This window comes from Gobius niger (assembly GCF_951799975.1).
Source record: "Gobius niger genome assembly, chromosome: 3".
In the NCBI taxonomy this organism is placed as follows: domain Eukaryota; kingdom Metazoa; phylum Chordata; class Actinopteri; order Gobiiformes; family Gobiidae; genus Gobius; species Gobius niger.
The window spans coordinates 31,230,322-31,246,791 of record NC_136854.1 but is presented as its reverse complement, the minus strand read 5'-3'; the positions used below and the strand labels follow the sequence as shown (position 1 = coordinate 31,246,791).

Sequence of the window (16,470 nt, the reverse complement as noted above, 5' to 3'; positions counted from 1 at the left end):
AATCTTTGGACACACGGCTGAATAAAACTTAACCCTTTTGATGCCGCTTTGGCTTTTTGTCCGTGAGACTAATTAATCTAGATCTGACATTAAAATGCTTTCAAACTAATGGTCTATATTGAAAAATGACTGAGATCTTAACTTTTTTTTTTTTGCAAACAAAGCCTAAAACAAAAACACGAGTTCAGTTTTAGTCATTATTCTGATACACTGCCTAACCAAAAAGAAAAAAAAAAGTTACCACCTGGATTTAACTAGCTGTGATCTGGGGCTGCTGTAGCTGGTCACTATGTGCCCAAAGACTGAGATCAGCTGACGACCTGAACATCCTGAATAAGTGGATTTCGTCTTCCCTGATGCCACAGGCATATTCCTAGATGGCAATGCCAGGATTCATCGGGCGCACATTGTGAAAGAGTGGTTCAGGGAGCGTGAGACATCTTTTTCACACATGGATTGGCCGCCACAGAGTCCAGATCTTAACCCCATTGAGACTCTTTGGGATGTGCTAGAGAAGGCTTGGCCACACACTCCCATCATCAATACAAGTTCTTGGTGAAAACTTAATGCAACACTGGATCTTCTGCAGAAGCTTATTGAAACAATGCCACAGTGAATGCGTGCTGTAATCAAAGCTAAAGGCAGTCCAATGAAAATTAAATGAAATATTAACGTGTGCAACCTTTTTTTTGGGGCGACTTTTTTATTTGGTCAGTCTGTGTATATTGCAGTGATATCGTTATTGCAATTTACAAGACCAGATCGAATATCAAATTTCTTTCTCATACTGTGCAGCCTTAAAACAAACAATTCAAACACATGAAGTTGCTCCCTTGGTAAACTGAACAGGAAACTTAAAATTAGGAAGAATCCTTTTAGTTATAGTATAGTTAGGCCTGTCACGATAACAAAACCAAAAGTTTGATATATTGAGGCAGGAAATTATCGCGATAAACGATATTATTGAAGACCGAAAAACTCGAAAGCTTAAAAATGACAGAAAAAGTTTTGTTTGAAAAGCACTTTCTCTTAAAATATCCTACAATGCACATGAATAACAATGAAACACAACTTACTTTGGGTAAAAATGAAGTACTACATCAGAAAAATGTTGAAAAAATAAAATAATTTTGAGCCCAAAAATGTATTGTTTATGTGTCATTTACTGAACAATAAGTCGATATAGTAATTGTCCCTAAGAATAGTATAATATATAAAAGATGCCTCTTATGACCTGACCTCTTTCTACTTAAACTGACACTGCTCCTATTATCGTATCATGTTATGTCACTTATTGAATCAAGCTTTTCCCATTGTAGCTGGAGGACCCTGTAAGTATAATACGGCTGTAGATCATTAACGGCAGGTAAACGAAGCCAGACCGCAGCGTTGTGTGGACATAAATACAGCTAAAGCAGCATGCGATAACAGCTTTATGTATTCTCAAACTGGTAAATCTCTCTTATCTACAGTGTGGGTAATAATATGAGGTTCTGGATCAGTGAGTTTAGGAATGAGACTGAACTGCATTGTGTTCAGTGTGGAACCGAGCCAGTGTGATAATAATCTTCTTGTCAAAGCAGTAATTTGGGGTTGACAGAGTGCTTTGATGTGGTTTTGCTTTTAACACGCCTCACTGACATGTTTTCATCCATCTTTCATAGTAATGTAACTGAATTGTTCTGTATTGCGTTCTGTTATGCGTCATCAAATAACTTCTATTGATGGGTTCTGCCTAATGTTATGACAGTAACAAGACCTGCACATGTTCTCTGTCTTAAACAATCCTTTGATATGATATATTATAATATACAATATACAATAAATCACTGTAGTGCCACAGTCAGTGTTGGTTGTTAAAACAGTTCTTTTTCTGTTTTTCAGGAGTTCGAGCTGGATGTAGTAGCCATAGTGAACGACACAGTGGGGACGATGATGACTTGTGCATATGAAGAGCCCACGTGTGAAGTCGGACTTATCGCAGGTCAGTTTTAGAGCTTAAAAATAATACAAATCTTACAAAAGAGAAAAGAATGTTATTTGTACAGCACTTTCCACATGGCCCACATTGCACTTCATACAAAGGGAGAATTCGATTATTATAGCAAAATAAAATCATAAAAGAGATTCTATTTTAAGTCTTTCGCAATCTGTCAGACTTATGTGTGTACTGTTCCCTGACAGACATGAATTTGATGTGCTTAACTAAAACTGTTGACAACAAAAGATCAGTAACAGCCACAGTGTTATCTATACATTATTTCAGTGGTCTCTCAAATGTTAATGCCTCCTAGACATTAGGAAATATAGTAGCTTAGATTTCTTCCACAGTTTCTAAGTGGATAACAATATATAAAAAATTATCAAAGCAAAGAGGATTAGTCAAAAGCCACACTGCCGCCTTCAAACCAGAGGGACAAGTCTAGGGATGTCAAGATTAACCAGTTTTATGATTACCACAATTATAAGAGGACACGGTAGGTTAACTGCAAGAATTTTAGACGCAAAGGTTTCAAATCAAAGGTAGCAACACAAGCAGTGTGTAATCTCATGGGAAAATAGGTAGAAAGACAGACTTCCCTGGAGATGTCTGTCCTCAGACAGTTACAGCAAAAGAGGCACCAATCCGTCGAATAGGAAACGTCTTTGAGATACAGTCCTTCGCTGTATATGTCCAAATCAAGTGAAGCAACTGCATGATTACCAATAGACTTGTCCAAATGTACAGAAATAACCACCACATCTGGCCCAGGATGCACACAAAAAGCAAAAGTGCTCCACTCTGTAACATCGTAATAATCTTGTACTTCCATCTCAGTGAGGACACTCATAGACATAATGTATTACCCAGACATAACCCTACACTTAATCCTAACCCTAACCCTAATCTAAACCCAATTCTGACCCTAACCCTAAAACAGTCCTTCAAATAAGTGAGGACCACACAAAATGTCCTCACTTTACAAAAAGGTCCTCACTCTGTTGGTTAAAAACTCAAACTGGTCCTCACAATGTCGTAAGTGCAAGAACACACACACCTACACACACATACGCACCTTTAAATCAGTTGTTCAAGTGAATAACGCTGTAACTGCATTCTTAGTCTGTTCATCAAAACACTGACAAATAATTAAGAAGGGCAGCATAAGATTTGTTAACATAAAACCTAACCTGGACGAGATTGTGGCCAAATAATAATACATAATAACATAGTTAATAATGATTGATGATGATGATCCGATTGCACAGGGACGGGCAGTAACGCATGCTACATGGAGGAGATGAAGAACATCGAGATCGTGGAGGGGAACGAAGGCCGGATGTGCGTGAACATGGAGTGGGGCGCGTTTGGAGACAACGGCTGTTTGGACGATATACGAACAGTTTATGACCAGTCTGTGGATGAAAACTCACTCAACGAGGGCAAGCAGAGGTGAGAGGGATGAAAGTACAAAACTACAATGCAGAAGATTTACACAGGGGGATGAGAAATGGGGGAAATTACGAGTTTCTAAGTTGTTCGATTTTTGTTTATACCGTATTGTAATATCGCAACAGAAAATGCTAATTTAATTAATTTAGAGTCAGTGGCTACGTTTACATGGAAACCAAAAATGTGTTCATGATCTGATTTCTGGAGTTCTCAGATTATTGGCGTGGCATGTAAACAGCACAATCTGATATACACACTCCTTATGAGCAGAATTTTAACTGCTCAAATGAACAAATAAACTAAACTAAACTAAACTAAACTAAACTAAACTACATACTCTGATATTCATATAATCTGATTTCTTTCTGATCTTTAATAAACTAACCAGGAAAATACAGCAGAGGCCAAACTAATGTCACATATACATGTATGTTCCACCCATAGATATGTGAAAATATCCTGGATAATACCATTTTGAATTTTGCTCATTTGAGTCAGTATTTTTTACAAATAAGTGTAAAATAAATGTATTAATTAAAGAGACTAGATGCAAGTTGGTCATTTTATGCTCACTACTGCCACCTCAGGTCTTATGCGTAACTGCAGCTTCTATATTGAGCTTGTATATGACGGCACTTCGGACAACTTTTTGAGTGACAGTGCAGGATTTTAGAGGCAGTTGTGGTGAATAGGTCTGAGCTCATTCTACACATTAGGACATGGCTGGAACATGAAGGGGGAGGATAATACTTAGTTTTAACATTTTCAAACTCTATGTAGTCCCTTTAATGATGGCTGGACGATATGGCAAATAAACCACCTCTTTTTTTCAGGAAGTATTCATCATAGTGAAGCTTAAATCAACAACCAACATAGTCCAGTCCACGATTTAAGCTTCACTACGGTGTGCAAAAATAGCCATTCTTTCAGCAAATATTAATGTTAAAATCTCATTAAGATTCTCTCCTGTGTTCTTACTACTCCAAAAGCACCACGCTATCAGAATTTTTTCTTTTTTCTGCCCCTGTGTTACATTACTTTCAAAGAGAATTTGGCTAATGAGACAATCACAAGATGGCCGCCACAATTGCCATGGCAACAGTTTGAATTTCCTACCTAGGGCTTTTATCTGTGATCTGTGGCTGGAACGCTCTGAGGTGGGAACTGGTCACTTTCAAGTGGGAAATAAATATCTCAGTTACCTGAGGCCTGGATGAGACTTTAAAAAGTTGTTTTTCTTATACGGGGCACCGCTTCATATTCCGATTTAGACTTGTTTACTGAGAGCAGAGTTGTATAGAAATATAAAACACACCAAAGTAAGACAGATTTAGGAATAATTAAGCATTTTCTCTGCAGCTGTAGCTCATGTTACTACTCATTACAGCTGTTTCCTGAGGCCTTTTGTCTGTACTGATTGTGTGATAACATACCGTTTATCTCTCTCGCCTGCAGATATGAGAAGATGTGCAGCGGGATGTACCTGGGGGAGATCGTGCGGCAGATTCTCATCGATCTGACCAAACGAGGGTTTCTGTTCAGAGGACAGATCTCAGAGACGCTGAAGACCAGAGGCATCTTCGAGACAAAGTTCCTGTCACAGATCGAGAGGTGGGTCCATGGAGGTATTTTTTTGGAACCATAAGTGATAGAGACTTGTTGATTTTGTTTTGGAATCTGCTGATTTTTGTCTTTCAAATGAGCAAGTATCTATCAAGTACGGATTATAGACGAAACATGCCTGGGAAAACCCATATCGATCGGCCTCTACTTTTAGGGTCACGTTTCAGCATCAACATCACAAAAATGCTGAAAAAACCCCACAAATATATACTTTAACAATTCACTGAAGGAGGACAAGTTTCATTCCACTACCTGGAAAAACATCGAGTACAAGGCCTATAAGTGGCTCGGCAGATTGACTGAAGAATTGTCTATCGAGTCCAATTATTCTGTGTAGGGCTGTGCAATCACAACCTCAACAATAGACAAGCTCAGTTATCGTCATGGGGCTTTTTCATCACCAGGCACCTGGTTTGGAGATTGGCTGGGGTTTATTTAAAAGCTCTATGCTAAGCTTCATTAATCATAAAGTGAAAGCTATATTTATTGGGAGGGACTGAAACTAAATTAAAAGTTTTCCATGAGACTAAAACTATGGCTATAATGTCCAGATATTATATGTTTGTGCTCTGTCTTGTTTCCTGACCTCTCCCGCCTCTTTCCTCAGTGACCGCCTGGCTCTGCTCCAGGTCAGGGCCATCCTGCAGCAGTTGGGTCTGGACAGCACATGCGATGACAGTATCATCGTGAAGGAGGTGTGCGGCACCGTGTCCCGCCGGGCCGCGCAGATCTGCGGAGCCGGAATGGCCGCCGTCGTGGACAAGATCAGAGAGAACCGGGGCCTGGACCACCTCGATGTCACCGTGGGCGTGGACGGGACTCTGTACAAACTGCACCCACAGTAAGACACCGTTAACGCCGTGTTTCCTGTCAACAGAGGAGACCATGGAGGCCCCACATGGTTGAATCTTCTCCCACATACAGTAGTGTAAATACAAGCTGATAGATTGGTGTTCAAAATTATACCCTTTGTTCATTTTCTAAACTATCATTTTAAACACGTGGTTCTCAAACTTTTAGTAAAGACCACCATATATTTGACCTTCCAAGTACAGCAGGCCTAGTTGAAGCCCCATTTGGGACTAAAGTGGGTCTAAAAATGGTAAAGAATTGAGCTCAACACTTCCGGTCCTTTGGTCGGTGCCAGAAATAAAAATCCCATTCATTTTTTCCATTAACTTTTAAAAAATAAATCAGCTATGTGCTACTGCTGAACACTGCATGGATTATATAAAAGACCGAAAAATACTGGGGCTGCAACTAACGATTATTTTGGTGCTAATAGGCTTGTTGCACAATGTGGCTACGCTAGTTCCTCTGAGCTGAAGCTGTGGGCGCTAGTACTTCCTGTTCGTATTCATTTCCATTAAGATTAGCTCAGACCAGTGAGTTCCTGGTAGAAATATTTCCATAGAGGAGACGTTTATGTTTGTAAGGATCAGGGAGTTTGTCTTGAAGCTAAAGGCTAATTTAACCTCTTAAAGGGGGGGTATTATGCAAAATCGACTTTTTCAAGCTTTACATCATGTTATTAAGTCATTCCCTCATTAAAACCATGCCTGAAGTGTTTCCTTGGCACATTCACGTATTTTCGAGTAATCTGTAAAAACTCTGATGGCAGCCATTTTAGGGATAAAACGCCTGATTCCTTCAGGAAACGCCCTCGACCTCCAGGATACGCCTCCGACCTTTCGTCACCAGCCGAGTAACCAACCACTGCCCCTCAGCAGAACCCCCTCCCCGCAGTGTCTAGCCCGAAGATGTAAACAGAGTCATCATGGAGGATTAGCTTCATGTGTTGTGAAACGGAGCCACAGCAGACTTTTACAAAGACACACATCAGTGTTTCTGTTACCGAAACACCCAGGATTCAAACCGGTGACAAGAACACTTATTTCAGTGTCTGGTTCTGCGCTGGGCCTTGATGATGCACAGAGCCTCCGGAGAAAGCTAATGCTAAGCTAAACCTCGAGTCATCACGTGAAAACGAGAGATATGCACACATAAAGTCAATAAAACCACCACACACATAAAGAACCGTTTAACAATGATCACACACGGAGCCTGGCTTGTTGATTTGGACGTTTATTGCTCACATTTCATCTACAATGGGTCATAGCCGAGTGGCTTTCTCCCGGAGCTAACAAGCTAGCCACGTCAAGCTAACGGGAAAATTCACTGAATACAAGCAGCATATTATGCATTGAAAACGTCACTAAAACAGGCAACTGCTTGAAGCAGCCTTTATGATGATCACACACTGAGCCGGGCTTGTTGATTTCGTAGTTTATTGCTCACATTTCATCTACAGTGAGTCGTAGCCGAGTGGTTTTCTCCCGGAGCTAACAAGCTAGCCGCGATAAGCTAACGGGAAAATTCACTGAATACAAGCAGCATATTATGCATTGAAAACGTCACTAAAACAGGCAACTGCTTGAAGCAGCCTTTATGATGATGACACAATGAGCCTGGCTTGTTGATTGTGTAGTTTATTGCTCACATTTCATCTACAGTGAGTCGTAGCCGAGTGGTTTTCTCCCGGAGCTAAGGCACTATTAGCCGCGCCAAGCTAACAACCTTCACCTTCACAACATTCATTGAAAACAGGCAGCATATTATGCACAAATAACGTCAAAAAAGCAGCAACTACTCGAAGCAGCCTTTACGATGATCACACAATGAGCCTGGCTTTACACATTTGTGGTTTATTACAGACTTTTCATCAACAATGAGCTGTAGTCGATTATAACAAGCTAACGGGGTAACCTCGAAAAACCATTGTCCACCTGCACAGATAATGTCCGTCTTTGAATCGTATGGGCTCCTGCAGATCCTGGTGTCGTCCATGGGGGTATAGTTAGAGATCCATAGGGCATGGCAGATGCAAAGAGATAGCCTCCAAACAGCAGTTATTTTTCAGGCAAGAGCCTCTTCCAAGCGTCCGGTGTGGAAGGTTTGTCTCCAAATAATATCCTGTGTGGCCATTGTTCACAAAGTGATAAACAGTAGCTCCTTTCCAACAATAAAAATTAAAATGCACCGATCGTAGTTTCAATACTGTTGAGACGACGAGCGCAGTGTTGTTGTGATGCCACAGACAGCGTGTGGAGGGGGCGTGTTGGAAAGAGTCAGAGGTTCTTAAAGAGACAGAGGCCTATTTCAAGTCATTTGCTAACGCCATTTTGAAAGAGCAATTTTATATAAGGCAGTTATTCTAATTTACTGCATTGACAGACCAACAGAAGGTTTCGTCATCATTGTAGTGTGATATAGACTGGTGCTATGTGGCTGAAAAAAGCATAATACCCCCTCTTTAACTCCCGCCTGAACTGAGAGGATCTTTTTTCCTCACGTCATCAGATTTTTTTTTTGGGAGTTAAGCGGTTAATGCATTTAACAACTTGAAATAGTGCCTTTATATATATTTTTATAGCATGTTAGCCTTAAGCTTCAAGACAAACTATCAATCCTTCATGATCACAGGCGTCTCTGATCTGAACTTCATGATTTGAACACAGTAAATGATCGTCTACCGGGAACTCACCGCCCACAACATAATCTTTAGAAAATATGATTATTATTCCAGGAAAAGAAAACAGACAGGAAGTCCAGGTGCTCACACCTTCAGGTCAGAGGAACTAGCATAGCCACACCGTGCAACAAGCCAATTCTGCTTCTGATTGGATGAGACACAGACAGATATTTATAACATTTACAAAGTAGAAAACACTACATGCCCCAACTTTGAAAACAAAGTAGAATTTCATCAAAAATACAACATTTTCATGTCATTTTTGCTCCATTTCAGTCTGTGTGAACCAGAAAACGATTAATCAATTAGTTGTTGATTTATCGATTAGTTGTTTCAGCCCAAAAAAATGCGAAATATAAATGCTTTTATAACTTTTCTGTTCATAAAGTTTCCACATAGCTGATTGCCCACTATTGTTCTTTCGTTAATTCATTTTTTTAAGTTGATGGAAAAAATGAATGTGATTTTTACGTCTGGCACCAAAGGACCGGAAGTGGGCGGGACTGTTAATTGGACTAAATTAATTCTAAACTGGGGGTTTACCAGAAAACACCTACCTTTAAAGGAATAGGCCACCGTTTTTAAATACTAAGATATCTTCTTACCTCACTTTAGACGTGTTAATATATCCCCGTCTGGTCTTTGTCCGTGCGCTCTGTCACGCAAACGGAGCACATACGCAGCCTCTCCAACATGTCACATAGCTCCGAAAAAGCTCACGATAGAAGCTACCAAGCTCTTCCACGAGTTCCCTATTTAAATAAAGTTACGTGAAGTGTTTTCATGCGAAGTATATTTACACAGAAATGAAACATGTCGATTTTATAAGCAAATAAAAAGGGGGACTATATTGTGAGGCGTAATGATACGAGGAGCACAGCGTCCGCGTAGTAACTCCTAAAGACTTCCCCCGCTCACTTCCGTCAATAACCTTTAGGAGTTACTGCGCGGACGTTTTACTCCTCGTATCATTACGCCTCACAATATAGTCCCCCTTTTTATTTGCTTATAAAATCGACATGTTACATTTCTGTGTAAATATACTTCGCATGAAAACACTTCACGTAACTTTATTTAAATAGGGAACACGTGGAAGAGCTTGGTAGCTTCTATCGTGAGCTTTTTTGGAGCTATGTGACATGTGGGAGAGGCTGCGTATGTGCTCCGTTTGCCTGGCAGAGCGCACGGACAAAGACCAGACGGGGATATATTAACTCGACTAAAGTGAGGTAAGAACATATTTTAGTATGTAAAAACGGTGGCCTATTCCTTTAATGCATTATTTAAGTAAAAATGAAATTATTTCTAATTAAAATGAATAATGTCTAAAATTACAGAAGCTCCTGAAGAAGCACAACCAGTGGCACACAGTTTGAGAAACACTGAACTGCATTTATAGGAAATAATTCAAAAAAGGTTTGCCTCAGCCGGATCCCCAAGCATTACTGATTTCCGATGTACGTCAGAGTTTTACAAAATAAAAACACCATACAAATAGTAAGACAGACACTTTTGCAGTTTGTAATTAATCATCGAGATCACATCAGTGTTTTCAGCAGAGTCGAAGCATCTGGCTGAGGGAGACCGTCTTAGTAAATTACTACAACTAATACCTAATTTTTAGAAAGCTCAGTTTCACAAACCAGATTAATCAGATGAGACCGTTTGCAATGGGAAACTCTTGTAAAACTGAGAGCTGTCACCTGTGGTTCCCAACCTTTTTTGTTATGCAGACCCCATAGACCTTTCAGTGGTAGTCCATGCACCCCTACCGAAAGGGCGTTGCAGTTTACTTAAAAAGCAATCACTTAGAAGCATAATATTCTCCCCAAACTACAAATTTTACTGCAAAATATAGCTTTTCCTATCAAAATAATGTCCAGTTCCCCCTTTTTGTCCTTAAATCTTTCCTAGTCCCCCTAGGTTGGGAAACACTGTCTTACACAAACATGCCAAAACACTGAGCGGTTGTTTAGTCGTTGATAGATTACATAATACATTGATTATGAAATACGACTCATGTCTTCAAAACACTCTCTACTTTGAAGACGGGGGTTATTATTTATTTAAAGGTTAACATAAAAAAGTCACTAACAAATAATAGATCTAATGGTCGACTGTATTATTCACCTTTTCCATTCACTTAAATGTATTTTCCATAACCCACCTCACCTTTAGATACTTTTTCACACTCTGCCTCCCTTTCCCCTCCTGCAGCTTCGGGCGGATCTTCCATCAGACGGTGAAGGATTTGGCCCCAAAATGCAATGTGACGTTCCTGCTTTCGGAGGACGGCAGCGGGAAAGGGGCGGCCCTCATCACTGCAGTGGGCTGTCGCCAGAGAGAGTTGGAGGCGCAGCAGCAGCACTGAGGACTATTACCAAACACTACTGTTATCCCAATGTCTCCAAATAGGACCCCCCCCCCGAAAAAATACTTTACTCCCCCAGCTGAACCTCACCCGTACCACTAAGGCCGCACGGTATAAGACAAACAGGCCTTATGCGCTCGCTATGCTCAATATTGGATCTTTATTTTACGTATTTCAACATAGTAACACCAGTTTAATGAAGTGTTGGGATATTTGCCGGTGGTTTTAATGGATAGAGCTCAAAAAGTCACAGCTTAAGTGGAAGAAGTGAGGACTAAACTTGTTCCAAACCAGGGCTAAGTCATTTGCCAAGGATTATGAGATCTTGATAAATTAAAATTACTGGAATTAAGAATGTTTGACCTTAAAGTGATAGTCTGTAGGTTTAACTGTTTTACAAATGTAATAAATCGCATAGAATTGATGTGATGCAAGTAATATTAAATCATATTGTTTCTAAAGTCCCCTCCCTTTGCTGATCTCTCAACTAATCAGAATCCACGGTGCCGTAGCTTTGACCAATCTGACGAGCTCTTCCCTTGAACCAGCCAATCAGATCCAAGCAGGAGGGAGAGAGGGACTTTGGGACTTTGATCATTGACTTTCTCTTAATAGATACAGACGGCATCTCTGGATTCGCCCATATATGGTCATGTTTGAAAAATCTAAACTTTCTTTAATTATTCAAAAACTGCTTTAACAAACGCTGAAATATGAATATAGCGTTCTACTAAATAAAGATACAAAGACATGGAGAGGAGCAAAGTGGTTCAACAGCCCATAAATATATAAATAACCGAGAATGCTAACATGATGCATGAGCTACAACTGCCGTTTTTTCACTTCTACTGAACAATCTGCTGTGAGAAAATATCCATATGGGCCCGATTTACGCTTGACTTAATTTATGTATGGTAAATAAGTTCATGTTCCACCAGAAAATGGCTAAAAAGAGTGGAGAATTGTGTTTCTCTAAAGATTCTATTTTCCCCCTCAGCGAAGCCACGCCCCCTTCTATGACAAGATGCTGTCTGTCTCTATGCTCATTTACAGACCACTTTAATCTGAGTAGTTTCACTTCTGATTGGCCAAGTAAAAGAAACCTACCCCTGGAATAAGATTTGAATTCTTATTTCAACTAAAATTGCTGTAAATGTACTACATACTTTTAAAGTGCAACAATCTTATTTCCAGCCCAATTCAGATGTGTTTTTATTATTTTAAGTGCAGAAATAATGTTACTTTCCTCATCAAATCAAGGTCAAATACTCTTATTTCAAGAAAACTCAACATGTTTTGAGATAAGTTTTTCCAGTCAGGACTAATCCAGTTCTAAACCAGGACAAAGGCAAGGTTCCAGGTGTAACATATGACATAACTAGAACTGCAACCCCCGGCCTAAACCAGACTAAACCAAGGCTTGCAGAGGACCAAATGACTGTCCACTTTAAATGCGCCATAACGTGATCGCGATATATCCCCGTACTGCCATGAACAGTAAATCTACTTGGCGCTCGGACGGTCTTATACGGTGCGGCCCTGTTCCCCCCATGTGTCCCCTCTCACCTGCTGCTGTCGTGTTTGTTCCACGCGCACATCACATCGCAGCCGTGACTCCGTGCCCCGCCCAGAGAGACATGCTGCATCATTCTATATATTATTCAGTGCAGTGCTGTGGAGAAGAAAAAAAAGAGTCTGCTTCCATATGGCGTTGCTCAACTTTTTGTGAGTTTGTCACACCTCAGTGTCATCGCAAAGCCAATTTTAGTATAAAAGCCATACTGCGTAACACCTCATCAAATACGTTACACAAAACACAAGCATTTATTTCACTATGGGTGTTTTTATTGGGGGAAAGGGATGTCTATTGTGCCTGTTAGAGGGACTTGTGACCATCTTATTGTAAAGCATTGCAATAAGATGTTCAATTTAACCAAAAAGTGTGACAATGGGATGATGGTCGATCTTCTTTTGACACGACAAATTCACAAAACTAAATCCAAATGGGGGCAGATTGTTTTTGCTTTCTTTACACCACTGCAGATAATTAAATATTTATTTGTGTCGCACCTTTTAGTATCTTGCGTGTACATTTCCTTTCACTTTCGGCTTGTCGATTATCACATGACCACTAGGTGTGCAATACTTGTGTGTACTGCTAATTTTATTTTTATATGGAGCCAGATACTATACTATAAATGTATTTATACAGTCGAGCCGAGGCCTCGACGGAGCCACACAGAGTTGTTTTCAAACGGTGAGGCCCAAGTTTATTTTATTTTTATTATTTTGACTGAAGCATTGTTGTTATATTTCACTCAACTACTAGTATTACAGTCTATAGCGAGTTTTAAAATGTGTATTATCATTTCAGGCAATTGAAACAATATTTAGCGAAAGCTTTCATCTATCGTGTCGCTTTGGGCCTAACTTTTGGAAACCGCTTCCCGAGAAACTCTTGAAGTATCCGCACTTTTTATATATAAATATATATATATATGGGAGATTCAGGCCAAGCGGCGTTTTACTGTACTAAAGCCTACTCCACGGTGGTTCGATAAAGGGCTCGAACTCACGAATTTCAAAAAAGGCCTGAAAAGTCGAGTCACGGCTGATAAAACCCATTGTTCGAATCCGACATGCTCACGCGATTCGCTAAAGCTACTGACGCCTCTTTGTGTAACTGTCACTGTAACTTCCACTACTGAATACATGGAGAGAGGTGGGCAAAGGAGGAATGTACTAAAGGCGGAGTATTGTTACTTCAAAATGACGTAACTCTTGTAGAGGGCAAAAATACACGGGCACGAGAGATATTCAAAAACTGTCTGAAATATTGCAATAACTACATTTTTTTCTATTCAATTTTAACACAATTTTGAGGTATTATGTTGTGTCAAAATAAGACTTATTAAAATAAAGGCAAAAACAGAAATGAGCAAAATGACTGAAACTGCACTTTTGCACATTGTTAAGTTACCAGACGTTTTTGTTGAAGGCTGTGTGAGCAAAAAAAATGTGTAAATCTCAGTCAGACAAAGGGATTCTTGCGTTATAGATAATAATAGGGAATGATAACGATGAAGAAAAATGCCTACTTCAAAAAAATCCAAGAAAAGTGTAAATTATGGCACATGATTAACAAGATTCTTGACATAATTTACCGCAAGGGTCGGCAAGTAATTTTTTTCTTACTCAAAAGATCAGGCGCTTTTAACCTCCCAATTGTGGCCCACGGTAAAGTTTCTGATCCAGAGAGGAGGCGGGAGGGGAATTGGTCATGTTTTCAGCATTTTTAGTGATGTGATTAATAGAGGAGATATATCAGGCCGATATTTGGGGATTTTACAATATCGGCTATCGACCAATCTAGTGCCGAAAAAAGCCGATATTTCCAGGGCCAAAAATGACAGAGACTCTTCCCGTTTTTTTGCATTGGAAAGAGCAAAGTCAGGCTTTAAAACAAGTCCTCCGACAACTCCCCAGGCCTCAGTTGAGGTGAGAAAACATGTTTCACTAAACCTCCATCATCATTTTGAAGACAATAATAACAATATGCTAATGTGAACGACAACTAATCAAAGCTGGGACAGAAACTATGATTGGATCACCTAAAGTAATAAAATAAAATCAGCCGGTGCTGGAGCGGCCAAGTATTTGTTTTTACAGGATTATAGACCAGACATTTGGAAAGATTGGCCAAAAATATCAGTCAAAAATATCAGCCGAGCAAATCTGCATCGGCCAATTAACATCCCAAAATATCGGCCTTAGAAAAACCCATCTCGGTCGGCCTCTAGTGCTTAACCAATATTGATCTTGAGACAGAGGTTCTATGCTGGAGGGCCTGATATTGCTTAACCCCAATTTGAAGGCTATTATTTTTACTTTTTTAATGTGAGAAGTCAAAAGAGGCTTGTTACTTAAGTTGGTGCTTTTGCTATTCAAGAACAAAGTAATATATTTAAAATTAATATTAGTGAAAGTGCATTTAAATTACTCTCCAAGTATTTGTAGCTCACTACTGCCACTGCCCACCTCTGCCCATGACCAGCTCCATTCTGCTTCACCCATTTCACACGGGAGGTCGAGCAAAAGGCCCTGTAGCGGAGGCATATTAGCGTATTACTAATTACCTTGTTGTGAATTTTTGATGTTGTGATGACTTCCACTACTCGTTCGACTCATTGTAATATGTGCAAAAATAAATTAATAAATGTCTAATGGTCCCGTGTGGCGAGCGGAGTTTTGGAGCGCTTTTGTTGCGTGCGTTTTCGTGGCTGGGTGTCAGTGCGTCCTACTGTAACGAAACCTGTAGCTTTTAAATGTCCAGAGCTGTGTGGAGAATGCATGCCTTACATTACGATGGACGGGGAGGGACAGATCGCTCCATTTTCCTTTTTTTTTTATCATTAGAGATTTGTGACAGACAAAAGTGTAACTCATTAAATTATTTTGTTGTGGAGTAAAATGTGTGTCTCTGTTTTTGAGTATCTTCTACCTCATATTATGAATGCGTTAATATGATTAGAGTGTAACAGTTTTGGAAACACATCCACTTACATTTTTCTAGCAGGTATTGAGATTGTGTTTGAATTTGCAATTTAAATTTTACAATTATAAATTACAGTTCACAGAGCATAATTTTAACACTTTCAGGAACATTAACATTTGAGAAAAGATAGATATGAATATGCTAAGTTAATTCAAGAATCACATGCATTTCAGATCATGGGTTTACACCTAATGAGATCCTATGGAGATAGTTACAGGTGAAACTTGGAAAATTAGAATATTGTTAAAAAAGTGCATTCATTTCTGTTATTCAACTTAAACTGTGAAACTAATATATGATACAGACTCATTACAGGCAAAGTGAGATACTGTATATATAATTTTGATGATTATGGCTCAGCTTCAGTGCTTAATTTGTAAATGAGTATTTTCAGGAACACTCTCATTAAACACCTTTGTATCAGATACATTTTTTGCCGGATCCTCCTAAATATTTCCCAGATCCTTTACCCTTAAAAACTGAGAATTGGGGGAATGAGTTCCCCCAAACGAGGGATCAAATTAAGCACTGCTCAGCTTGTAAAAACCCCAAATTAAAAATATTTTGAACATGGACTGTAAGCCATAATCAAAATTATAACAAAGGCTTGACATAATGTCACCTTGCATGTAATGAGTCTGTATCATATATTAGTTTAATATTTTAAGTTGAATTACAAAAATAAACTTTTGCACGATATTCTGATTTCCCAAGTTTCACCTGTATTTTGTAGTTTGTATACAAAGGTTTTAGCAAGAAGCAAACTCTGTCTATAGGGCTGGGTACCAGTACTTTAACGATACCTGGTTTTATGATACCAATGAACTTTATTAGATACCTACACTGATTTCTTTTCCATTTGTTAAGAAATTTTAAAATCCACACAATTATTTGCTAACCAGCTTTTTTAATATTAACTCACGCAGTCAATATTAAAATGCTGGTGAGCAAAGAAT

General features: G+C 39.4%; 1 protein-coding gene across 1 annotated transcript in view; it reads left to right on the top strand.

Moving 5' to 3' along the window:
* Positions 1-11,095, top strand: part of LOC306960785 (hexokinase-1) — a 38,316-nt gene extending 27,221 nt beyond the window's left edge. Inside the window, exons 14-18 of the mRNA XM_079553336.1 lie at positions 1,885-1,984; positions 3,250-3,433; positions 4,889-5,044; positions 5,664-5,897; positions 10,806-11,095. Coding sequence (XP_079409462.1) covers positions 1,885-1,984; positions 3,250-3,433; positions 4,889-5,044; positions 5,664-5,897; positions 10,806-10,959 — 828 coding nt within the window. The 3' untranslated portion in view covers positions 10,960-11,095. The remainder of the gene's footprint in view (positions 1-1,884; positions 1,985-3,249; positions 3,434-4,888; positions 5,045-5,663; positions 5,898-10,805) is intronic.
* The last annotated feature ends 5,375 nt before the right edge of the window (positions 11,096-16,470 follow it).